Source organism: Phragmites australis, chromosome 7 (genome assembly GCF_958298935.1).
Source record: "Phragmites australis chromosome 7, lpPhrAust1.1, whole genome shotgun sequence".
Taxonomy (NCBI): Eukaryota; Viridiplantae; Streptophyta; class Magnoliopsida; order Poales; family Poaceae; genus Phragmites; species Phragmites australis.
Window position 1 is genome coordinate 25,354,724 of NC_084927.1, and position 26,906 is coordinate 25,381,629.

At 41.6% G+C, this 26,906-nt stretch overlaps 1 protein-coding gene across 1 annotated transcript; it reads left to right on the plus strand.

The window, feature by feature from the left end:
- Positions 1 to 24,927, plus strand: LOC133923533 (MADS-box transcription factor 27-like). Its single transcript, XM_062368817.1, has 8 exons — positions 1 to 351; positions 6,959 to 7,037; positions 22,742 to 22,803; positions 23,861 to 23,960; positions 24,041 to 24,082; positions 24,173 to 24,256; positions 24,337 to 24,491; positions 24,579 to 24,927. The coding sequence occupies exons 1-8, from the start codon at positions 170 to 172 to the stop codon at positions 24,595 to 24,597; spliced, it is 723 nt and encodes a 240-aa protein (XP_062224801.1). The 5' UTR covers positions 1 to 169; the 3' UTR covers positions 24,598 to 24,927.
- Positions 24,928 to 26,906: the final 1,979 nt, after the last annotated feature.

The window sequence follows — 26,906 nt, forward strand, 5'->3', positions numbered from 1 at the left end:
TCATCTTTCTCGCGTCTTCTTCCTCTCTCTCCCCCTCCAATAATTTGCCTACCTGGGAAACCAACTGGGAGCCTTCTCCTTCCAGAGCTCCTGCCGGATCACCGGTGCTCTCTCTCTCTCCCTCCATACGTGCCTGGCCTGTGTGTGCAAGACCGGCCGGAGCTTGACGATGGGGCGGGGCAAGATAGTGATTCGGCGGATCGACAACTCCACGAGCCGGCAGGTGACGTTCTCGAAGCGGCGGAGCGGGATCTTCAAGAAGGCCAAGGAGCTCGCCATCCTCTGCGACGCCGAGGTTGGACTGATCATCTTCTCCAGCACCAGCCGCCTCTACGAGTACGCCAGCACCAGGTTATAACTGATTCCATGGAAGTTATGCATATCCTTAATTTGCCTGCATTTCTTGGTGTTTACCGACCAGATAATTCATCTTCAATTTATGCTTCCTTTTGATTTGCATATCTCCAGAGGATTATGTTTCAATTAGCTCGTAAAGTTTCCTTCTTTTTGGAAAAGCATTTGTTCATCCTTAACTCGAATCAAACAGAGTGTTTAACAAGAATATTAATCGACATATTGGTTTATGTTGACCTCTTAACTTCAGGTTCCGCTTGTTATTCAGGTTTTTTCCCTCGTCTTTTTGGATCTGGTATTCATTGCATAAGTACACTTTTTTAGGATATCACTCGAATTTCTCATCTTTGGGTCTGCTTTAAGGTTAATTAGGGCTCTAGTCATCGTCGTAGTTAGAGTCTGTTTGTTTTAGCTTTTGCTTCTGACTTTTCTGAAAAATTGTGCGTTTGGCTTTTCTAAAAAACTATTTTTGGATTTTAACTGTTGAATTTTGCAACAATTGTTTAGCTTCTCAGCACACTACTTCTCAAAAAAGCTACTCTCATATAGTTTCTCAGCTTCTAGTTCATTTTCTCAGAAGCAAGTTTTTGGCTTCTACATAAGCCACTTTTCAGTAAATCCATTTGTTTGGGCTTCTTGCTTCTACAAAAGCCACTTTTCAGCAAACTCATTTGTTTCAGCAAACCCAGAAACAACCTGAAACAAACAGTCCCTTAGAGTTCACGCCCCCCTCCTGAGTCAGGGGTGGCGCCTTGCCGTGGTGGGTGTGCGACGAGATGGAAGGGGCGAGAGGTCGAGTGTAGAGTGGTAGTGAGTTAAGGCATGCACATTGATATGGGTGATGGCGGTCAAGGGTGACAGATTCAACAACGGCAACAGAAATAGGTAAGTGTTGGCCCTTTAATCTTTGTCAAGCACACGCAAGCATTGCTCACTGAGCTCTCCGACTACTCCCACAACCACTCAATGAACACTCGACTAATGCTAGCGACCACACACAGGCGTGCTCGAGCACTGCTCATAGAAACATAGAAACACTTGGATGAGAGAGAGAGAGAGAGAGAGAGAGAGAGATTTGTGCCACTCAACTACCACCGCTTTTTAGGTTCCTTTCTTCTCTTATTTATAGACTCTTTACACACTGACCCTTACATACAACCTATGCTCCACAACTTGTATTGCATCAAACGTCGCAGCCAACGTGGGTACACATGTTCACACATCATGTCCCATGTCTCAATCCTATACCTACCTGCATGTTCTCGATGCAAGCATGACAACGTGCGTTTGACTTAAACACAAAAGTAAACAAAAGGATGGAAATTGGCAGCAACAAGTTATTTCTAACTCCCCCTAATCTTGTTGAGCCTTGTTGATCTCGATCACGCCGATTCTTGAACGAAATTCTTGGAACCGAACGCAGCTGAGTGGCTTGGTGAGGATGTCCTCGAGCTACCGTTCGGTTCCAGTAAACTCGAGGTCGATCTATCCTCCATCGACACAATCACATATGAAGTGATAACAGGTGTCAATGTGTTTGCTCCTGTCATGGAGGATTGGATTCTTGCTAAGTGAGATAGCAGACTTGTTGTCCACCATTAATGTCAGTGCTCAGAGCTCTTTGCTGGTGAGCTCATGCAGCAACTGAGCAAGCCAAACTCTCTGGCAAGCCATCGTAGTCGCAGCTATGTACTTTGCTTCACATGTGGAGAGTGTGTCTGCTCTCTGCTTCTGTGATTACCATGAGATGGGACTATGACTGAGGAGGAAGAGAACACCGGTAGTGCTCTTATAGCCATCAAGACCGTCGGCCATGTCACTATTGCTGTACCATGTCAGTGCCAGTGTGGCTCCTCCTTCCTTCCTATAAGCAACGTCGTAGCTGTGAGTGCCAGCCACGTAGCAAAGGAGATGCTTGATCTTTGCATAGTGATCTTCCCATAGATCCTCCATGTACTGGTTGACATACCCCACAACGAACGTGATGTTTGGTCGTGTGTGCACTAGATGACGCAGACTGCCGACAATGCTCCGGTAGTACGTCATGTCAACTGATGGTGACGTGCTCACCTTGGAGAGTTTTATCCGCTCCTCCATCGGTGCAAGACAAGGGTCGCACCCCTCCATGCCGCTCCTCTCCAGGAGCTTACTTGCATAAGCGCTCTGGTAGAGCATGATGCCACTCTCACCCTGACTCACCTCAATCCCGGGATGGTAAATGAGCAACACAAGGTCACTCATGTGGAATATTGACATCATCTCATGCTTGAACTTGTCAATGTCACCATGGCTTGACCCAGTAATGATCAAATCATCAACGTACACGCCGACGATCAGTAGATCCAGTCTGGTGTGACGTGTGTACAGAGTGTGCTCGTTGGCACACCTGATGAAGCCCAGTGAGATGAGGCTTGCGTCCAGCTTGATGTTCCAGGCATGAGGTGCCTGGCGCAGCCTATACATTGCCTTTCTCAGTCGCAACACCTAGTGCTCTTGATGCTCGATGATGAAACCCGGTGGCTGTTGAACGTAAAACTCCTCGGTTGAGCTCCCCATTCAGAAACACAGACTTAACATCCATGTGGTGGACATACCAGTCCTCATGCGTCGCCAATGCCAGCATTGCGTGATCGATTCCATCCGTGCGACGGGTGCGAAAACTTCTTCAAAGTCGACACTCTCACGCTGAACGTAGCCTTTTGCAACGAGCCGCACCTTGTGCTTTAATAGATCACCATTCTCATCACGCTTCACCTTGAACAACCATTTCAACCTGATCGGTCAGCGTCCAATCAGCGAATCGATGAGCTCCCATTTCTCGTTGTCCTCGATCGACCATACCTCTAGCATCATGCGATGCCAGGATAGCTCTCCCTCAGCCTCGGTGAAGGTGGTTGGTTCCTCTGCACTCACTAAGTGCAGCTCGTGCTTGTCAAGTTCTTGGCCACCTGCCCACGTGGTGTGGCATCGCTCAAGATGTCCTCGACGGTGCGGAAACAAAGTGGCCTGTCATTATCCTTGATGTCAAGATACTGGAATGCATCAGCTGGTGGCGTGGTAAAACGAGTCGATGCTGGTCACACTTGCTTCATAGCAGGTGGACATGTGGTCGTGGCACGCGGACATGTGGTCATGGAACGCGAACATGTGGTCGCGGCAGGCGGACATGTGGTCGTGGTGCGAGATGGAGCCTTCGGCACCGCCTCCGACCTCCGGTACCCTGCGTACTCGATGGTGAAGTCGTTGTCAAGGCCAGTGGTCACTGGCTCGTCTGTCATCGACCGTTCACAACACCTCTTCTCGTCGAAGACCACATCATGGGAGATGTGAACGTGGCGTGCTCGTGGGTCGAACAACGTGTACACCTTGGTCCCCGGCTCGTACCTGAGGAACACCATTGGAACGTTGTGATCATCAAGCTTCTGCAGGTTCGGTTTGGTCACCTTGACATGCGCCACGTAGCCAAACATGTGCAGGAATGAGACATCCGGCTTCCTCCCATGCCAAGCCTCGGACAGGGTCATGCCACTCAAACTATCGATCGACGAACGGTTGAGGAGGAAAACCGATGTGGTCACTGCCTCTCCCTAGAATGTCGCTGGCATCTGCTTCGCCTTGAACAGACAGCGTGCCATCCTGACAATTAATGGTATGGTTGCGCCGTTCCACAACACCATTCTGCTATGGGGAGTATGGTGTTGTGAGGTGGTGCTCGACTCCCTACTCAGCGCAGTACTTCTTGAACTTAACTAAGGTGAATTTACCACCCCGATTAGTCTGCAGCACACGCAACTACCGCCCAGTCTCCATCTCGACGCGCGTCTAGAACTCCTTGATCACCCCGTGCGCCTCATCCTTATTGGTTAGTAGACGCAACCACATATAGCTGTTGTGGTCATCTACCAGCAACAGGAAGTAGCGCCGCTCATCGTGTGTCGCCGGAGCGATGAGCCCACACATATCACCAAGCATGAGGTCCAAAAGACCCTCGATGAGGTAGTTTTCCTCACGCGAGAACGCAATACATCGTTGCTTCCCACCAAGATAGCAATCGCAAATCTCGCCGACATGGTCAATCGCTAGCAGACTGCACACCATCTCATGGCGCACCAACTTCTTCAGTGCGTCAAAGTGCAGATGACCAAAATGAGCACGCCAGAGCTGCACCTCGTCATCATGCCATATGGCCAGGCGCACCGGTTGTGTGATGTTCAATTTGGTCATATACAACTGGTTCTTAGAGCGCATTATCTTGGTGAGACGGTAGCGCTCCCGATTCCGGATCCGTAATACTCCTCCATCGATCACCACTTGGCAGCCTCGCTCATCAAGCTATCCAATGTTGATGATGTTGCTCTTTAGCTTGGGGATGAAGTAGACATCCTTGATGGTGCGATGTTCGCTGTTCTTGCACTTGAACAGCATCGTGCCACGGCCTCGGATGTTGATGATGGAGCCGTCCCTGAACTTAACCAAGCCGACAATGCGGGTGTTGAGCTCCATGAACACGTCGCCGTTGCCGGTCATGTGGTTGCTGGCGCTAGTGTCCAGATACCACACATCGTTCAGTCTCTCGCCTTCATGGCCAAGGTTCACCTGTGCACGCGTCTCATCGAGCTCGACGCACCCGAGGCATTCTAGCTCTATTGCGTTGGTGATGGCGCACACCTGTGCCATCAACACGCCTGGCTCATCATCGTCACCTTGCGCGAGGTGAGCTCGCTGGTCGCGTTTCGGCTATCGACAGTCCTTGGCCCAATGACCAAGTTGTCGCAGTTTCAGCACTTGTCATTGCTGACGTCATGCCCGAACTCTTGCTTTCCATTCCACCCATTGGAATCACCCTTCTTGCGACTCGACTTGCCACAACGGCTTCCATGTCCATCACCCTTGCCTAAGTTGGAGGAGCCCTCCCCTGGTTGCTGGTCCTTTATCTGCGCCATCCACTCTGACTCGATGAATAGGAGTTACCCTCTCACATTTGTGAGAGCGGCTTGCATGCAATGATCTTCAACGGCCTCTAAGTGGCCGGCCACCTCCTCAATGTGGACAAACAAGCATGGTCTCGATGGACAAGGTGACTTTGCAAACCTGGGAAGCACCATGCACAGGTACTTTTTGACAATAGTTGTGTCATCGATGACCTCACCGATGGTCGCCATCTAGTTCACCAGACAGCTCAGCCACAGCACAAAATCCTCCATCGCCTCACTGTTATAGAACTCGATCGCCTCATACTCCTTGCGGAACTGCTAGGCTTTCGCTTTTCGCACATGATTGGTCCCAACGCGCATGGCCTTGAGGCTATCCCAAGCTCCTTGGTGGTGGACTTGCTTGCCAGCACGGAGATCATCTCCGGTGGAACCACCCGGAGAATGGCCTCTAGCCCCATCTGGTCTTCTTGTTCCTCGGTGGCACCGATGTTGATGGTGTCCCGGAGCCCGCGAGCTTGGAGCATCACCTTCATTTAATAGCAACCAATCACCATAGTTCATCCGAATGAGTGTTGGATACGCCGCCGAGCCTCCTACCTCTCATACCATCTGCTGCACCATGAGCACACGGACACCGTCATCACGGTTCCGTCCTCGGCGCAGAGGGGGAGAAGGAGACCCACAACGTCCCTATTGTGGCGGAGTCCTGGAAGCTTCGAGCCTCCTGGAGCCCATGATTCCAACCTAGTGCAAGAGCGGAGAAATAAGCTCTAATACCAATTGTTGGCCCTTTGATCTTTGTCAAGCGAACGCAAGCACTATTCGCTGAGCCTTTCGACCACTCCCATGACCACTCACAAACACTCAACGACCACTCGATTAGTGCTAGTGACTACACACAGGCCCACTCGAGCACTGCTTGCAGGAACACAGAAACACTTGGATGCGAGAGAGGTAGGTTTTTGTGCCACTCAACCACCGCTGCTTTTCAAGTTTCTTTCTTCTCTTATTTATAGACTCTTTACAGATCGGCTTTTACATGTGACCCATGCTCCGCAACTTATGCTACGTCGTAGCCAACGTGGGCACACATGTTCATAGATCATATCCCACGTCTTAGTCCTATAACTACCCGCATGTTCTCGATGCAAGCATGACAATGTGTGTTTGACTCAAACACAAAAGTAAAAAAAAAAAAGGACGAAAGTTGGCAGCAACAAGTTATTTCGAACAGTAAAGAGGGGACGAAGCAGAGGAGGTGGAACTTGGGCATAGGCGCACGAAAAAGGTAGGTTGCACCATCCTTCATAATAGGAAGCGTTGGATGGTTGGTTGGTGAGCCACGATGGAGCTGGCTAGGTTCGCGGTGACAACACGCACATGAGAGTGGGGATATGTTGGCATGAGAGAGGAGGATGGGATGAGGAATATATTCAGGCGGTGGTAGGGAGATCTAGGCCATTAGATCGAGATTCACTGAAAAATTTTGAGTAAATTTTTTGGGGAAACAATTATGTATAGACATATTTTTATCCTGTGGTTTTCTACTCGATGTGTTAGAAACCAGAATTATAGATCCAGGTTGGGTTTCTAGTACCTGTATAGTATAGATAACCTATTTTAGAATATACACAAGTAGAGTCTTATTGGTATGGTGTTATGTTGTGCAGCATGAAGTCAGTGATTGATCGATATGGCAGAGCCAAGGAGGAGCAGCAGCTTGTGGCAAACCCCAACTCGGAGCTTAAGGTGTGCCTTTATAACTAATATCAACAGGCATTAGCTAAATGTACATCTATTGCATCATGTCTTTTTGAAGCAGCGCTAGATTGGTTTTCTGCTGATTTTTGTATTTCTTAGAATTCCTATAAGATTGATTTTAGATAACAAAAATCCCAAATAGTGAATTGCGAAAGTAAACTTTATAACCTGCAATTCCTTTCAAGAAAGAGTTAGATATATAACACTGAAGGCTTCTTAGAGAGAGAGAGAGAGAGAGAGAGAGAGAGAGAGAGAGAGAGAGAGAGAGAGTAAACACTGGAAGTTAACAGTCTGTTGAGCCATAAGAGTTGGTCTATATTGCATGCTATATTATGCTAGATGATACTATTAATACTGTTTTCAGATCTAAAGAACTGAGCCATCATTAAATTAATATTTGAAAGGACGTTACTCTGCAGCATCCATATGCATCTGTATCGGTAAACGATTTCATGTCTTCTCATAGTGCAATACTTCTATTATCTCAAAATGGTATTAGTTATGACCGGGAATATACATTGGTATCTCATTGCCAGTTGAAATCTCACATGCACATTGCAAAACTGAGGTTCTCATAGTGCTAGGCTATCGAATGGTCAGAGCCTGCCTTCAAGCTAGGCTCCAAAAGCCCCTATATATATACTCAAGTATTTAAAAAAATAGAAAGAAAAATACTAGATCTTGCTTGGTACCGCTTACCCATTACCAGTTTACCACAAGGTTAACAGTTACGTTTTGCATATACCAAATAGCACTGTCCAAAATTTGAATATATGATAGGTAATTAGCAGATTGCCGCTTACTAGAAAAACGACAAGTTAATTCACTACAAAACACAAATATTATTTGATCCATATGTTGCCTAGATAGCAAATATATAATCAATTCACAATTATGAAATCAAATGGGCACAAAACGGTGGGCTGAGAACGAAGGCATCTTCTTCTCTTTGTCTATTTCAGTATGCTCATTTATCTTCGTTTGCTTAACTTGTATAATTTCATCATCTTGCACTTAGCGACCACTATTTGCTTTGGATTTCAATTTCAAAGTTTGAATTTCAAACTTTTCAAATGATACTTATTTAACGGTTGGGCTGGCACGGCTGATTATTATCACCGGAGTTTTTTAAGCCAAGCCAATTGTGGTCATCTTTCATCCATTATTGTATGTAAAACATCTTATTTCATGCTCTGTACTCTGAGGCCTAACTTATTGGATAAGTAGTCAGATTAAAACATTGATTGCTTGCGTGTATATAATAATGTGTCGCATGAATGAAAAAAAAAATGTGGCCGGTCATCAACTATTTGTGACGCTGATAATAATCACCTTAACACAAGACTGTATGGAATCAAAATGCCCTACGTAAGCACAAAAGTATATATGGCAGATGGCCAGATGCATCTAGGTGACTTGAGAGGCATGCCACGTGCCAAATAGGAGGGCAGTCTGATTGGTTTCAAGGTGCATGCATATACATTGACCAGCAGGCATATATAGATGACATAACTGGTGGAATACACTGTCACACAAAGGGTCATCCGTGCCCTCTCTTCACCATCGGTTTAAAAATAATCGGAAGGGATAACATATTACTGTCGGTTCGTAAACTTCAGCCGCATATAAAAAGCAGTAAGAACTTGCAGTGATATTCAAATTATCACTGCCAGTTGTATCTGAGAACCAGCAATGATATTAGCTCATCAAAAAGATGTGCAAACAATAACCGATAGTGATACTCAAAATACGTACGTCTTCACGTGCGTGACTGCCAGGCTTCACGTGCCCGGCTTCTCGATCGTCTTCCTAGCAACTTTAAATGTTTCCTCTCTCTCTCTCACCACCTCCCTTCTCGCATGATCCACTTGGATCTGCTGCCACCTCCACCGCCTTCTCTGAGGACACCTCCCACACCATTGTCCTCGTCCAGGGAGGAGGAGGCCCCGTCGGACGAGGCACCCCCACCTTCGATTCCGGTATTTCACTGGGATCCCCCTCGTCGGACAACGATATGTGGTATGTGTTCATAGACGAGCCAGCGAGGGCCAAGAAGGTCCGGACGAGCTCATCGGAGGATGAGAAGGAAGACGACGCCGACATCGATGATGACAGCGACGATGACGACAGCTATGAGGATGGCGACGAGGCCATGGACATCCATTCGTGGGTCGAGTTTCAACTCGATCACGACTATAGCTAGGTTAGTCAACATGCACATTAGGGTTTTTGTGCGTTAGGGTTTTTACGCTACCAACTGCTTGACAGGAGGTTTTGTTGTAATTAGTATAAAATATATTAATATGATCATTAGTAATGCTAATCTCTTTTAAATTAATGCATGAATGTTTAAGATAATCATGGATTACCACTGCCGCTTATTCACTGCAGATTTTTGAACCGACAATGATGATATTTTCTGTAGTAGTGACAATAAGTTAGTGATGTAAGTATGAATAGTATTAGAACGGAGATCGAGGCTAGTAGCATGTTTGATTCTGCTAGCTTTAATAACTTGGCCTAACTGATAGCTTAATCCCTCTAAACCTTGAGAGAAATCAATGTAAACATCAATCACTCCTCTAAAAGGGCATCTCCAACTGAGAGAGCTAGCCTGTCATATCACCAAACACTCCTGTAGGAAATAAACCAACCCTGCAATGCAAGCACATCTTTTTTTATGTTGTTATATACTCGCACAGCATCACAAGTAAGGATAGTAATGGGCATAGTTTACCCGTGTGCCAGAGGGTAAAAACCCTAATGGGTGTGGGTTTAGAATGTATTCTTTATCCGTGGGTCTAGGTGTGAGTTTAATATTAAACACAACGGGTAGAGAGAAACGGGCATGATATAGTCGTACTCGTGCCTGCTTCACCCGTGTGCCCACTTCAAGAATCTGATATATAGGCTCAAATCATTTGGTGGTATATAAACTAGCAGCTGCGCCCACCACCCCTGTCCGCCCCACCACGTCGGCCGTCGCTACTCTCGTCCACCCCACCGCACAAGCCTTCGTCGGCCACTCTCGTTCGCCCCACCTTTCATACAGGCATGCCCGTGAGTATGTGATGCCCACAAGCAGCGGGTGCAGGTGCCAGTACTTACCCATGGCGAGTAATGGGTGTGGGTGTGGATTTGGGAATTAGCTCATGGGTACGGGTTTGTATAGCTTCTACCCACGGGTATTATATTTGTTGCCATCCCTAATCACAAGTAGTACGGATGAAAACGATCAAAAAGTGCCCTAAACCACTTTTACTTTCATATTTGTCTCAAAATAGGAATAAAAAATGATAATGTCAGATATGGTTACAAAGTAAGAAATATCGGAAACAAAGCTATAAGAGCAGAAACATTGTCGGTACTGGTCGGGAACCTAAAATTTAGATGAAAACACTGACCAGGTCAGTCAAACACTGACCAGGTCAGTCTAGTATTGCTATTGCTTGACCGAAAAACTTTGGTGCTAATCAACTAGCCAGTCAAATTTAAATATTAAATATGTATGTAATTGAAATCATCTGAATGATTGATACTGACACTACTACTAAAAAGGTCATCCGCACCTCTTTTCACTACCAGTTCAAAAATAACCGGCAGTGATAAAGTATTATTTTATCGCTGTCAATTCTTAAAAACCGATAGTAATAGCACATTTGACAAAAATTGGCAGTGATAATCAAATATCACTACCGATTCAATTAAAAAACCGGCACAATACTTTCTTATCACTACGGGTTCATTATTAAATGCAGCTCAATTTGGTAATTCATAATATTTTCATACGGGTCAGATGTGGACAAACTTTATATGAAAATTGTAGAACTCGATGAGATCTACAAATTGTAGTAGATAACTTTTTTATTTGAAGTCATACAGATACCTAAATAATCATCTAAAAACTTTTAAAGGAAAACCATGAACTAGACCATAAAGTAAATTGTTAGAATTGGTGTAACACTAGTATAAATGATTGAAAAAGTCGCACACTAAAGTTAAAAACTGTAACTTCAAAGATTTTTATCGCGAGTTTGGTAACTCGAATTGATATAAAGTCTGCGTAGTACTAACTTTTAGATGTAGCACTATGTCTCCAAAATTTTTAAGATAAATTGGACAATGTAATTTTTGATCAAAAACTTCAGAGATCCTGTCGAGGGTCTTTCGAGCCTTTTTTGAAAGTTACAAAGTAACTAGTTTGAAAGTCAACAAAGTTACTAGTGTAAACATATTTATTTTTTCAGATGAGTCTCCTCGTTAGCTTCGAAAGTAGAGGTTGAACGTCGAAATCGGACTCCGTATGCAAAAGTTATGATTGTTTTACTGAATGGTGCACAGATTGGAGACAAACTTTTTCATACGAGTCGGATGGAGATAATCTTTATATGAAAATTGTAGATCTCCGTGAGATGTATAATTTTGTAGTTGACAATATTTTCACTTGAAGTACTCTATATACCCAAATAATCATCCAAAGATTTGATCAGGAAAGGTTAAAAGAATAAATTTCTACATAGTCATCAGATAAGACTATGAGGTGAGATAGTAAGCAAGCTTTCACGCAAGGGTCGAGGAAATATGTTTGAATCCCATTAAATGCATGAGCTCGTAATTTGATATATTCGAGTGAGAGAATACACAAGCCACACGGGTCGTCACAAGTTAGAAAAGCCCGCGGGAAGCTAGGGGGTTTGTTTGTCGAGTACAATTTTTTTTTATCCCAAAAATGTTGGATTTGGGAACGATTATCATTGTCGCTTATTCACTGTTGATTCTAAAATCAATAGTAATAATGTTATCTATAGTAGTGTGAACAGGCCAGTCTAGTATTGCTTGATCAAAATCGCTTTTTGAATCCTCACTACAAAATAATCAACAATCCCCGAGTGTTTTAATGGCCGAAGGTGTAGTACATTTTGTATGCATTTTTTGTATGCTCGTTCTGGTTGGGAATTACTAGTCCATGATTTTTGGTTTCGAATTTGCTTTCGCTTTCGGCAAATGACCAAATTCTACTAGAAATACCCTCGGCAATTTGAGAACAATCCTAAATAAGAACGAAAACCGTCGGCCACTTGCATATAACACTTGGGAATGTTGTGCAACTCGTAGTCATTCCAAGTATCAATGCCTAACCACGCATCGATGCTTGAGATCTGCACCACTCTTTGCAAAATGACAATGGCCTCCTCTTCCCAACAGGAAGATTCTGCATGATTAAACTCCTGATTGTTTGTTTTGATAAAAATACCACCCACTCGCTAAAAGTTGTACAAATTGACTCATTTCCCTCCTAAGTTGGCTCTGAAGGTTACATTTGTCACCAAATGAGATGCCAAGTTGCGCATTAGTGTGCAGCACACAGGGTAGAAATTATGCAAGCCACCTGTGCGCTTGCATATATTGCAACAGCCGAGCGGGCACGGCAGTACGGGAGCGTAGAGAGCCTCAACACTGAGGATAAACTGTAGTATTTGAACATATAACTAAACATACACCATATCCTACGTATACACACTCACATACACACTAATTCACATGTTAAAGATATAACCTATATACACATCTACCGAAAAAATTTACAAAACCTTCGACTCTACAAACGATAGGTATATTACGTTCGAATTGCGATCACATGCACTTAAAGTTGTCCGGAAGAATTTTATTTACGGGAGCCGTGGCGTGCTCATTCCTATCCATGCATCAAGCACCAAATGTGGCCGAGTATACTACTCCCTTCGATTGCAAATATAGATCGTTTTAAACTTATACATAAGAATTAAGAAAGTAGATTCAATGATCTTGTTACTCTTTATTTATTCTGTATTGGAAAAGATAATTCATTTATTTGTGAGAGTTGTAGTATTTATTAAACAAGGGTAAGACGAGAACAAAAGAGAAAATAATACATAGAAGTTTAAGAATGACTTATATTTAGAGAATAGTTAAAGAGACTAAAATAACCTACATTTATAACTAGAGGGAGTAGTACATTATGTGAGCGATGTCACCTTGTGGGCCTGCAGCCATGGGTGAGGAGGCTATTGCTTTTGTAAGTCCGATGAGAGGGAGATCGTTCCGGCCAAAGAAATAAAAGGAAGCTAGTAAGTGATGCCATCAATGCGTGCATGGATTAACTCAAGAAAAACATTAGAAAAAGTAGGGGAATATAATGATGATTTTTGGGCCTGAGTTTTAAATTCTGGAAAAAAATGGCTAAATAAGCTTAGATTGGGCCGTTACAGATAATAAGTTGTATTTAATATTCATACTAAATAGAGATGTTTGGTCATACACGTTCCAGACAAAAAGAATAGTGATGTTTTGTGTAGATATATATACTTAAGTTATGTTTTTTGTTGTATGCCGTCAAACTTTTGGACTTGAGCTATCCAAGATGTATGAATATTTAGATTGGACATATGAAAATGATAGATTTGTCTCAAGAATACTTTAATATATTATAATTTTATGAGTTATATTGCAATTGAAATTAGTTGACAAAGTGCACACATATTTGCAAGTGAAATAAGCGTCGTAGCATTTCAAATGAGATGAACACCGTGACCATTTTAGGTCATTCCTTAATGCCCCATTCAAGAATACAAGTCATATTTTACTGTAGCCTGATCTTCAACTTTAGATTTTAACTATTGTTTTCCCATAAAATATATCATCTATAGCTATACAACCAATATAGTGTGAAATTATTTTGAAATATAAATCTAGTTATATATTTTTTTATACACTAAGCATTATTATAATTTAACTAAATATCTGTTAAAATATATAAAGTTTAACTTTTCTAAAATAAATATGTCATGTATTTTTTTTAACGGAGGGAGTACCTATACGCAATGGCTAAAACAAGCTATAAACCTATCACAGAATCGTTGAAAGCAGACGGTATGTCACAGACGATTTCTTAAGACCTGTCACAAACAAATTTCTTAACAAGACATATGTCTAAGTGTGAATGAACTTACAAACAGATTTTATATAACCGTCTATTTCTATCATACAGACACATACAGCTTTTAGAAAAATCTATCTGTGATATTGTCACAAGCAGTTTTTTTGTAAGATTCATCTTCATCTATTCGGTAGATATAGATAGATTTTATAAGCACCCGTCTGTATTTGAAGACCCGCAAACTTTTTCAAATTTGACTGCCTATCTCCCTGTCTCTTTTGGCTTCTCACACATACAACTCACTCATTTCCCTAGGCTCTTTTGGCTTCTCCCTACACAACTCCTCGTCTCCCCTCAATATAAAACGATGAGTTGTGTTCTTTTTTCTCACTCACCATATCTAAGTATTCCACTACACTGAGAAGCATCCTCACTCCCCATCAGTATCAAAGAAGCGAGATCTCAGCGGGGGCCAAATCTCTTTCACTGTACCAAGGTGAGCATATAGTTCCATTCACAGTTTAGTTAGAGTTTGTTAGGTTTTTATTGCTTCGATCTGTGCAACTGATGGCACAACCTTGTTTCTATCTTATATCTTTAATGGTGCAATTTGCGGCAATTAGGAGGTGGCAGGATGGTTGTCCCTATGGCTGCTTTGGCGGCACGGATGCTTAGCGTCTATTTCAACCCTGCTGTGAAGGCCCCCTTCTTTGACCATATGTATGCCGTCAACCACATTCTCCATTCTATTCTACCGGATGAAAATTCCTCCATTGTTATTCGTTAGAATGGAGATATTTTGGTCAACTACAAGACATCCTTGAATGTGTATTTCTTATTGGACCATGGTTGATAGTTTGATAGCAACGTAGCTTGGTTTTGGCCCATGCGTGAGATAGTCATCGTGCAGCCATATCCGGATGACTGCGAGCTGCTAATTGAAGATGATGTTTAGGTTGACATTGTGCTGAAACGTGGGAGGCTGAGATGATGTCTATCGTCTCATCTTTTTGAAAGACGGTGTTGATTGACCCAAGTTTGTTAATAATTTTTTTGTCTTTTTGGAAGATGGCGTCGATCGACTAATGATGTATAGCTAGTTAGGTTTATATGTTCTGAACAATGTGTGATTTGCATCTGTGTGATATTCTTAACCTTTGTGATATATAAATGCATGTGTTTTGTGTTTTGAATAATATGTGATCGATGTTATGAATAATATGTCAATGCATTTAATTTGAGAATAATAAAGTGTGTATTTGTGTGACCTTTTTCCCCTATAAGCAAATTTATTTATAGGGGGAAGGGAGACAAATGGTTTTAAAAATCCGTATGTGACAATTAACGTAGATGGATTTAAACAAATATCGTATGTGACTTTTACTTATGCACATATAGTTAGAAAATCCGTATGTTTGTAAGTATATTACAGACACTTTTGCAGAAGCGAAACTTATATCCATCTATGATAAGCTTTAAAATCTATCTGTAACAACCGTTCTGGGGTATTGAAAGGCAAATAACTAGGCGTTGTGTTTCACTCGAATTCATATTACCGCCCGAGCAACCCAAAACTTCCAAGCATCCTAGAGCCTGTCCAACTCATGCAGGCATGCAGTTCTCACACAGAGAAAAAAAGAATACGATACACCATTGTTTTACATTACGGTCCATTTTCTTGAGTATAGTCATTTTCCAATATAACTTCATTGCTTAATACAGGTCTAGTCATTATGTTTATTTTTCATGTTATCCCATAATTTTAGTGCTGAAACTGCTAATTGGTGCTGTGTGTCTTTAATAGTGCAACTTTGGTCCGTTTTTCCTCTTAATTTATCTCTTAGTAGTATGTTTTGTTTCCTTAGCCTGTATGCATGGTCGGTCTTGTATCGTGAAACAGTAGGTTTCACTTGTGGGTTTATTCTTAGCGAGAGTTCATTCAGAGAACTATTGGAGGAGGATTTTTTTATATTTTTTTCTAAATTTTTCAAGATTACATATCCGTTTAAAAAATAATGAAGCCTACCTATAATCGTCTGTTCAAGGGAGAGAATAAGATCTCGACCGTTGAACGGGCAACACCTTGTAGGCCTCGGCTGGCAATGCATTTAATAATTAGGGAGAGAAAGGTCACCGCTCAGCAGACGAGACCTTCGTCTCGCCCGTTCAACAAGCGATGCCTTCATTCGATTTAATTCAACTGCAAAACTATTTGTATAATTAGTTTTTAATAGGGTTTGTATTCGGTAAATTGAAAAATATTACACATTAATTTTCTCAAATTTTTTTATTTAGTTGGTGTAAAAGTGTGTGGAATTTTTTGTACGAAGTGACTTTGTGATAATACAAAATCTAATTTATCGAACAATAGTAGTTATGAAGCACAAGTATCACATAACCCAACATGAAGTTTACATACGCTGATAAACATTACATGGGATATGGGGTTTTTCATCGCTGCACAAATGTACCATAACCGTAAAGAGATGAAAACAAACGTTGGCATGTACGGTACGCATAAAGACTAACCTAATAGCGTGCCGCCGCTAAACCTAACATATTTTAGGGAATGAAAATAGATTGAGATACAATAGATACTCTTTACTGAATGTACCTAGGATATTTGCCCTTTCTTAGGGCATCGCCCCCCCCCCCCCCCCCCCGTCTGCCTGCCTTAGCGCGATGGGCCCTCTCCCGCTTCCTTTCCCTCTCTACTTCACGTGCTTGAGCCACGACGCGCTCCTTCACGGTATGCCTGATGCGCTCCTCCTTCAGCCGCTTCATTCATATTTCCTCCTGATGTTGCTCATAATCGCAGCGTTGGTAAGCTTCCCTCCTCCACCGCATCTCCATATCCACCCACCATTTCTGATGCTCATTTTGCTCCATGTTGAGCCATTGCATGAAATCGCAGATAGGTGGAGGAGACTGGAAAAAGAAACAAGAGGGGAGATTAGTAAAAGAGTGCATGAAATCATGTGGAAAGTGTCACATGGGTGATCTATGTCGCTATACTGGTGGGTACTCATATGGTCAATGTCGAGACTTGTCGTACTAGTAGTTGGCACACATGAAAAAGCATAGGCCATATGTATAGGATATGTCATGGGACTTGCGAAGCCTACAATGGTCGTCACAGAAGCACATCGGAGGTTCGACCCCTTGAGGGATGAAAATCCCCTAATATTTCATAGGTGGGCTTGGTGGAGCTGAGGAAGACATTGCAGTTAAGAGAGCTAAGGAAAGAGTAGCCTATCCACGGATGAGGGTGGGGTTATTTATAATGGATTGGGGCTGGTGCATGGACTGAGTGCACGGGCTTGGCTGGGGGCTAGAGCATATAATTCTCTGTGAAAGCTGAAAAAGTTGTGGCATTGATGCTTGGCAGAGATTTTCTGAGGAAGCTGTTGCTCGGTGTGGTCATTTCATTCTGCAAAAGGCCAACAAGTAGTTATTATTGCCTCTTAATGTAAGATAGGGAATCCAATGAAATCATTGGTCTTAGAAAAAAAACGTATTGGTAGAATGATAACCCTGTCATTTTATTAAAGAAAGTAAAGTACATCACATATAACGGTCATCGTAAGCATTTATTACTTGTATGTGGCTACAGTACGTAAGGCAATATACACCGACTCGTACCCTACTAGTACACAATCTTCGACAAGATACAATGGCATGTAGTACTCCATCGCTAAACGAGGCATGGCTTATGGAAAGACAGATTATCGGGTGCAAGAAAGTATCTACTGGGTTGGTGGAAAAGATGGAGGTTTCTCATCCAGATATTCCCAGCAGATCTTTTGGAAGTTGCATCCATGGGGGTAGGGCTTACTGCACACATACCCTTATGCCACTCCATGTACCACAAGCCCCGACATAGCCAAAAGGCTGCACATGCATTGTGGAGGAACCTGCATGTTGTCGTGTGTAGTGAGGTACTTATCCCACCACTCTTCATTGAGTTCCTGTAGCCTTATCTTCGGCCGTTCAACATCTGCTCGCCTCATTGCCGCAGCCTCATCGTAGTCATAGTTGATGTTTGTGTACTCTTCTTCGTTCGCGTATCATTCGTACTTGCACCTGAGCTTGTCATATTGTTGGAGGAAAACAGATGAATTAGATGAAATTCGTAGCATGATAGGATGTCATGCACACCTAGCCCACATCAAAACCAAGTGACCATGGCAAGCAGGAATGATTTCAGGCTTGCTATTTTACCACAGTCACACTGTGGCATGCGTGTATTGTGCACTTCTATGTCCAACTCTAGCTTCCTCTTCTCCTGATCTGGGTCTTCATTTCTCCTTCGCTCTTAATCCTCATGCTTGAATCTGTCATGGATGTCACGCCATAACTCGGAAGGGCCCATCTTGCCCTTACCCTTGTTAGACCCACACCCGGACGCTATGAAAGGGATTGCGTTGGACTGTGTTAGAAATGAAGTAGTCATGGTTGGGTCACCCTTATATACAGAAGTGGGGGATACTGCAAGGAACTGTTCGAGGGAGAGTTATTGCGATACTAGGGTGGGTCTTAGGGTGATCCCGTCGTAACGTCCGAGGACTAACTGCAGCTCAACGATCTTAAGGCCTTCGCCATGTTCTGGATAATCTAGCCAAACAACGCGCTCATCTCAGCCCTGGGGACCTCACTCCCATTGTCGAGCCGCAGTCTCGATGCATGTTCCTCGACATCAATCTGGCGTAGTATGTCCCTATGCAAAGATATACTTCATTTCACTTCACAATTTTTAAGTTAACAGTTGAGATAAATGATGAATCGCGTAGGGTTATTCGTACCTCAAGCGAACGAACCTGGTCGATGTGCGTAGGGTACGTGTCGTGCACGTCCGCCACATGCCATTGAAACTCGGCTGGTGTGTACGTCACTCGGACCCGCGTCCGACGCACGAACCACGAGAGGTACTCCATGTACACCTCCTCCGAGTGTGGTTGCTCCTCATCCACGACGTGCTCGACAGCTATGTCACATTCTTCAACCCATCTCTGCACACACAACGCAAATGCGCTAGTGGAATGAATAAGCCCCCTCCGTGTCAACCTACAGAAACATAAGTCCGTGAATAGAAGGTGTACATGTGGGTCGTATAAAAATGTAATTTCAATGTTATGCACATGTGTATGTTGATAGGCACTGACCTAGTCAACGGTAGTGGCCACGGTTGAAACTTTCCAAACTGCCGCATCATGCGATGCGGTGAGTACTCCTTGATGCAGATGTCGAAGATGAGGGCGCGAGTCGTGAGCTAGTACTCCTGGTCACGTAGGCAGAGCACCGAAAGTCCAAACGGAGTGCGTCAAAATACCTCATACGGCCACCAGTGCACACAGTCCACCGAGCTCATCGAACTGGGGAACAAAGTTAGGGTACGAGCGGTGTGTCTTCATGCTGGACCAACTCGGCTGTACAAACTAACTAAGTTAGACCGGTCTGCCTCATCAGTCGGTTCAGTCGAATAATCCGATGAATATGCACCATCCGGATCGACATCTTCATCATACTCTTCCTCATCACCCTCCTCCTCCACGTATGCTTCACCCTACGTCTTCCCAACTGTCTCCTTATTCTTCTATTGCACAAGCAACATAGGAGGCCAACCTCTGTGCACAACATCATGCAGGTACCTCTTCCACAATTCATCTTCCCAGAGCAAGAACACCTCACAGTACACACCTTCTCTGCAATGATTGCTGACAATGCTAATGGCCATCTCTTGAACCACGGGGTCTATTTTGAAACTCCGCATCAACCAGGCATACAAGTGTCCAATACTTTTATGCATTGGTCTGGATATACCCTTGTTTATTGACTTTAATACGGACAGTACTATCCCTTTCGGACCATATAAGATTTCACTGTCTTCATAAAAAAAATCTAAACTACCACATATCCACATACCTAGCAACCATCGATAAAAACTATGACATTATTGCGACATAATAGAAAGAATCATATTAAAATACATCTACAATGCAAAATTCATTACAAGCATAGCCCAACATGTAATCTATACTGTAACAACATATTCCTGATTCGCTACATCAAACACATATATATCATGCATCTATCATATCAATTATGACTACACTATATCTAAATCCTACATTTAATACCTAAAATATGTATAAATACTACTTCTAATTGCTAAAATATACGTATAAATATCATACAATTGCTAAACTAAATCTAACCCTAATTCTAAATCTAGATCTACATTTTATCCTACTTCTAGTGGCTATACTACCAAGTATGTAAAACAAAATCTAGATCTAATATCTAACCTATGTCAAAACCTAGTATTAGTTGCTATCCTACCGGGTTTATTAAAAAAAAGAGAAAAATTCATCTCTTTTCTCAGTAGGGCTTCGCCGCACAAATCTCCCTCCCTTCTCCTCCCTCTCCTCTCCTCTCTCAGCTGAATGTGTCAAATGAAGTACTAACGTCGACAGGACCAGCCCGGCCAGCCTAAATACTCAAAAGGTCTTGCCCGCTCAACGAGCGATACCTTTTGGGTGGGCCCGCACGGTGTCGCAGCCGAAGGTCAACGGTCGAGATCTTCCTCTCCTAGATTATTAAATGTGCTACCAGCTGGGGTCCATAAAGTGTCGCCCACTCAACAGGTTATTTTTTAAATGGATATGTAATCTTGAAAATTTTAAAATATATATATAAAAAAATTATCGATTGGAGTATGTATTAAACCTGGCCAGATTGGCCCAGCTGAAAGTACACTCGACCAAGCCCAGCAACAGTAGCTTGGGATTGGGCCGTGTCGTTGACCCTTCGTCTCGTTTGAAGGCACGAGCGAGCCCACAGCTCTATTGATTATTTTTCTCTAAAAAAAAACCCTATTGATTATTTGATTCTTGGAGTCGTACCATCCCACACAGACATGCCACAAAGACATAATGTTTTGGCCATGTTTCCATCCAACATTTAAAACTTGACTATTAATATCTTTCATCATATGGATAGGGTAGTTTCATAATATAATAACTGTTGTCGGAAATATAAAGCACATAGAAAATATTAATCAAACCTACACTTGAACACCTTGTTGTCTGAAATGTAAAGTATTTGTGACCAGATAAAGTAAAATAAAAAAATTGTTGTAAATCCCTCTAAAAAAAGAATTATCATAAATGGCGTGGTAGAATTGCCATTCTGAATTAACAGCATGTAATATTGGCCAAATGACAAGTTTAACCAAATGAGGCTAACTTTTGCTTCCTAGGTAGGGTAGGAAACTAGGAATGCCAAACTTTTACCCGTCCTACTCATCAATCTTCATATCACAGAAGCTGCTAAGACCTTTTGTGTCTCTAAATTTGTTCTTAACCACAAATCTGGCAGTAAATTAACTTGAGCATCCTCGATAGGAGCTAAACAGAGGCCCTTCGATTGAAGTTCCGACAGACCCTTTGCTCTTGAGTTGTACTCCAGATGATTACCTGGATGGTTCCAGCCTGAGAATAAGCCCTGCTTAGCCAGCCCTGAAGCATGTCAGAAAGTTGAAGCTGGTGCTGTCCACAGCATCTGGCCTACAACCAAATGACTTGAGTTATTTAGAGAAGATAAAATATCGAGCGACAGATCGCATTAACTAGTAAGGCGATGTATTTCCACTTTATAGATCAGAAAGCTGGATTTCTTATGTGAATTATCCAATTAGCATTACTGTAAATTGTAAAACAGCTACAAAGAAAGAAGACGCTTCCAATGCACGGAACCTAAGTACAGTAGAATTTCATTTGCAAAAAAAGAGCAAAGTCTATGGTTTGAGGAAATAGACTGCAAATTTGCAATTGATACAAACTGTTACTGAAAGAATAGTAAACACGATACCAGAAATCGAAGGTTAAACATACAGACAGGTGACAGGTCAAATGCAGTCAGCTGCTCTTCAATCCAAACTTCCCTTCTTTGGAGGAAGTCAAAACTGAATGATCCTTTTCAACCGCGGAATACAAATATTCAAAAAGATGAAACCATCAAAAGACAGAACTGATAAAGCATATGAAACACAAAGCAAAAAATTTGTGTACCTGGTCCAAGTTTCCATCCTCTGACAAGATGAAAATATCAGCAGTCAATAAAATGTGTTAGTTCATATTCCAAAAGGATGAGTGCCACATGAATCCTTTTCAGTTTATATTGAACCTTTCAAGATGATATAACCTTTAACAAATCTTGAAAAAAGTTGAAACAGTCCACAATCCTGTAATTTGGTGGCTAAGCTTGTTCCAGCAAGATCGTCACCAATTTCCTGACCTGTTCTGTTTAGCCCCTACCTAGCACATGCTTCATTAGATTTCACATGCTGTGAGGTTAATTTAGCTCAATTCAGACGTCAGAGCACTTGTGTGCGAGAAGTGTGGATAACAGCATAAAAGACAATACATCAAGTGTAGCCTGCCTATATGTCCAGCTTGATAGTTCACCCTCATAACAAAGTTCTTTCATTTAAGTATTTGTATGAAATAGAATCTCAAGTTCAAGTCGAAAAGGTTTTGTTTTTGCCTTATTTTGCTTTTATACAACCACTGTTTCCCCACTCTTGTTACTTTATATGCTGAATAAATTTACGATCGAAATAGCGGCATGCCATTATATGTAATTCAGTTATTCGTAAGAATATACAATTTATTCAGCTGATAGCTCCACCATGCTTCTGTGCAAAATGTTTATATCAATGCTGCCTTATGGCAATTCTGGATGTGGCATTACTTAACTGTGCTTTCACATTCAATAGTTCTGGCAAACGGAGGCAGCAAGCTTGAGACAACAGCTGCACAACTTGCAAGAAAATCATCGGTATGGCTAGAAAACTCTGCAAGTTTTACATATGTATGAATCAGAAAATTTGCCTAATGTGAAAAGATCAATACAGGAATTGTCAGCATGAGCACAAGTGCACAACTTCTGAGTTCGGTAGCTCTCAAGGAAATCCTTCCTGATGTTTGTTTAAAAATAATACAGAAATTCAAAACACAACAGAATAAGACCAACAGATACTACAATATTCAGCATGCAAAAATAGTCAGTTTACGGCTGAATGTGCAATCAAAAGCTCATAGTCTTGTTTATAAAGGTAAAACTACAACCTGAAGAGATAACTAAGAATCAAATGTACCATGATACAGATCATCCTTAAGTCTTGGTAACGCAATCTAAGGATTGTGGGGTAACAAACCACCATCCAATTTGTGCAGAGTGTAAGAATTAGTAAAACTCATAGTCTCGTTTATAAAGGTAAAAACTAGGCCCTGAAGAGACAATCAAGAACCAAATGCACCATGATACAGACTATCCAGGTCTTGGTGAGGAAATCTAAGGACTCTAGGTCAACAAGAACACCTCCAGCACCAAAGTTGTGCACAGTGTATGAATTAGTAAAACAATAGATAAGCATGAATTTAGCTCTCAAAAAAAAGATAAGAATGAATTTAGCATACAAGATGCATAAGCATGCAATACCTAAATTTAAGGTGATATATACTGGTATACTGACTCCATAGGGTAATCCTTTATGTATGCAGACATCAGTTTTCACAAACAAAAGAAATGTAAAAGGATGTAAAAGATTTATGAAATTCATATGCCAAACAATGAATAAGTCAAAAACTGTACCTTTAGTCATTTAGCATTTATGCATCCTGATTAACATCCAAAGAAGCAGATACACACCAAAGGAACGATATTATCATCTGTTCTTTTACCTAGTAGTTTATTTAGAGCACTCTGATTTGTAATTGCTTTAGAGTTTAGTCCCAACCAATGCAGTACTAGTACACACATACCCACAGAAGCCATAACTACTACATTAAGATACATCAAACGATAACTAATAAAGCGGTTTGATTGACTGCAGGCAGTTGATGGGACAAGATCTTTCTGGATTGGGCGTCAAGGAACTTCAAAATCTAGAAAATAAGCTAGAAACGAGCCTACGTTGCATCCGGACAAAAAAGGTAAACATTCTAACCATTTTTTCCTTTACCAGATTGCCTCATCCAAGAATACAACTGAGGATCACGATAATTATTTTCAGGACCAACTCTTGGTTGATGAAATTCACGAACTGAATCAAAAGGTTCTGGAAAAATCTGTTATTATATTACTACGAAATATGATGTCTATCAGTGGATTTCAGCAAGCTGACTCTGTACTGGTTCATTTGCAGGGAAGTCTCATCCAACAAGACAGCATGGAACTATACAAAAAGGTCAACCTGATTCGTCAGGAAAATGTCGAGTTATACAAGAAGGTATTTGATAAATCGTGAAAGATGATCTCGCAGGATATATGCCCCATCAAATAATTGACTACGATTTATTCTATGCTCAGCTCTACGAGAAAGAAACAGCAAATGAAGTCATCCGAGATTCAACAACTCCATACAACTTTGCGGTTGTCGAGAATGCCAACATTCCTGTTCATCTTGAACTTAATACTCCACCGCAAGAAAACGATGTTGAGCAAACTGCACCTCCTAAACTAGGGTAACCCTTCTTTTTCTGGATAGGACCTATTGACTCCGTTCTCAGTTCTTTAGTGGTATTTCATTTATGATTGACTGAAACTTGCAGGTTACAGCTAAATCCATGAAGACATGCGGTATGGAATTGCTTATGTTCTCATTATTCTCAGAGGCTGCAACTCAAAGTATCCAGAAATACGATTGATTGTAATGAGCCTAAACACAGCAAGACAGACAAAGTATGCATGCCATGGACGATTGACAATGGTAGTGTAAATCTATTTCAAATAAGATGCATTTTGTTGAACAATGCAGCAAATGATTTGTCTTATAACTATTTGCCACGTTCTGCAAGCTTGTTCACCAACATGAGTACATGACAGCTACAATTCTACAAATGTTCATGCAAACTTATTGACAAAAAGATATAGCGTGTAAAGTGTATATCGGAAAAATTCAAGTACTGCTTTTTGTATATCGGAAAGATTCAAGTACTGCTTTTTCTGTCTTGAATGTTGTGTATGGCAGAAGAGCAGAAATGTCGTTTCAAGTTTATCCATACAGACATTCCAGAATAAAGAAAGTACCATAACAGGGATCAATATAAATATATGGTTGTTCACTAATCATGTTTGAAATGTTCCAAAGGATAATAACACAAGACATTTAATTATTTACAAAGAAGATAATGGAAGCAACGAATTGTACTATGACAAAACACAAGACAGCTACACAAGCTTAAGCTTATACAGGAAAATATTTGGCATATTCCAACGACTCAGAAAACTAAGCTTCTTACCTTAATGATTTTATGAATATACTAGTAGTATAGCACAAAAAGATTTTATCCTGAATGGCTGAAGCTCGATAGCTAAACTAGTAGTATAGCACAAAATGATTTTATCCTGAATACCAAGACATGGGTCCCTGAATGGCCGAACCTCCAATTATACCTCTTAAATAACACATTTTGGAATGTGTGTAGACATGTAGTCAAACTTTCAATTGGTATATTTATGAATATTTAGAATTGGACTTGGACATATGGAAATGATATGCATGGATTTGTGTCGATAGGTACTTTCACGATGTTACAATTTTATTATGTTTTACAAATATATTGTGGCGGAAATTCGTGATCAAGTTTGTGTTTCAGAGACTTGGTCAATGTCCAAAACATCACTATGGTGAGAGCAATGAATTGGAGGAAGCATTTACGGTCACTGCTCAATTAAAAAGGAACTACCATACTCTATGACAACATCAACTTTTTCTAAAGTAAATAACTCCATTATAATCAAGTAATTGGGTGTCTACCGAATCCACATGGTTCTCAACAGCATTCACGAATGTAGACAAAGCGGCTCTAAACAAAGAGAAATTAAGCGGCCGCAATAGACACTTAGATCTCTGGCAAATTTATAATGCCCTGAATTCAGAGTACCTCTACACAAATCATGTATATGTAAGCAAAGTGCAAAAACATTCAGGTCTTACACATAACAGTAACATTTTTTTCAGGTATATAACAGGAATAGTAATAAAGTAACTTAAGATTTTCTTGCAAGGTATGCAGTTGCTACCTCTAGCTTGCCGCCTCCACTTGCAGCAACTATTAGAAAAGGGAAGAGAAAAAAGTCGGGTTAGAATCTTCCAGCCTACTACTTGAACTGCAGTGACTGCAAATGCCATTATCACCAATAAATTGCAACATGACCCCAGCAGAGTGGTTTTCTTAGTACCAGACACCAATGTTTTGCTTAGCACATATAAATTTTCCACCAAAGGAAAATGCAGCTTTTTCCTTGAGGTTTTCAAACACGTTGCTATTCAACATAATGTAAAACTCAGAAATATTTCAATAAAAAACAATTATTTCCTAGGCCGCACAAGCAACAGAGAACATCTTTAAATGTACCCGCTCTAATGTCCGTTTCAATTATTTTCCAGAGGAACTTAGTTCTAATAGCAGATTGGTAGATTTCATCGGTATTTCTGCTGGGGTCATATTGCAATTTATTGGTTCTAATAGCGTTAGAAGTCACTGCAGTTCAAGTAGTAGAATGGAAGCTACTCAGATAAGAGAACTCATGTGTAATTCTAAAACAGCAGAGAGCATACAATTCACCAAAGTAAACAAATTCAACTCGGTTGAACCAAAACAAAAACGCCTAACTATGAATCAGATAGAATGGGAAGAAATGACAAAGACTAAAACAAAAACGCCTAACTATGAACCAGATACCGTAGACTGATTTACATCGGTTAAGCATCAACCGTTGGCTTAAGTACTTACCGTACTTACCACATGCTGATCTAATGGTAAGGTAAGCCGAATACCTGTGTAGCTGTGATCATTTGGGCCTAAATATCTACGGTGTGAACGAACGGACTTGTAAAGGTATCTAGTTTACTCTGATAGTAGTTCTGGATACCT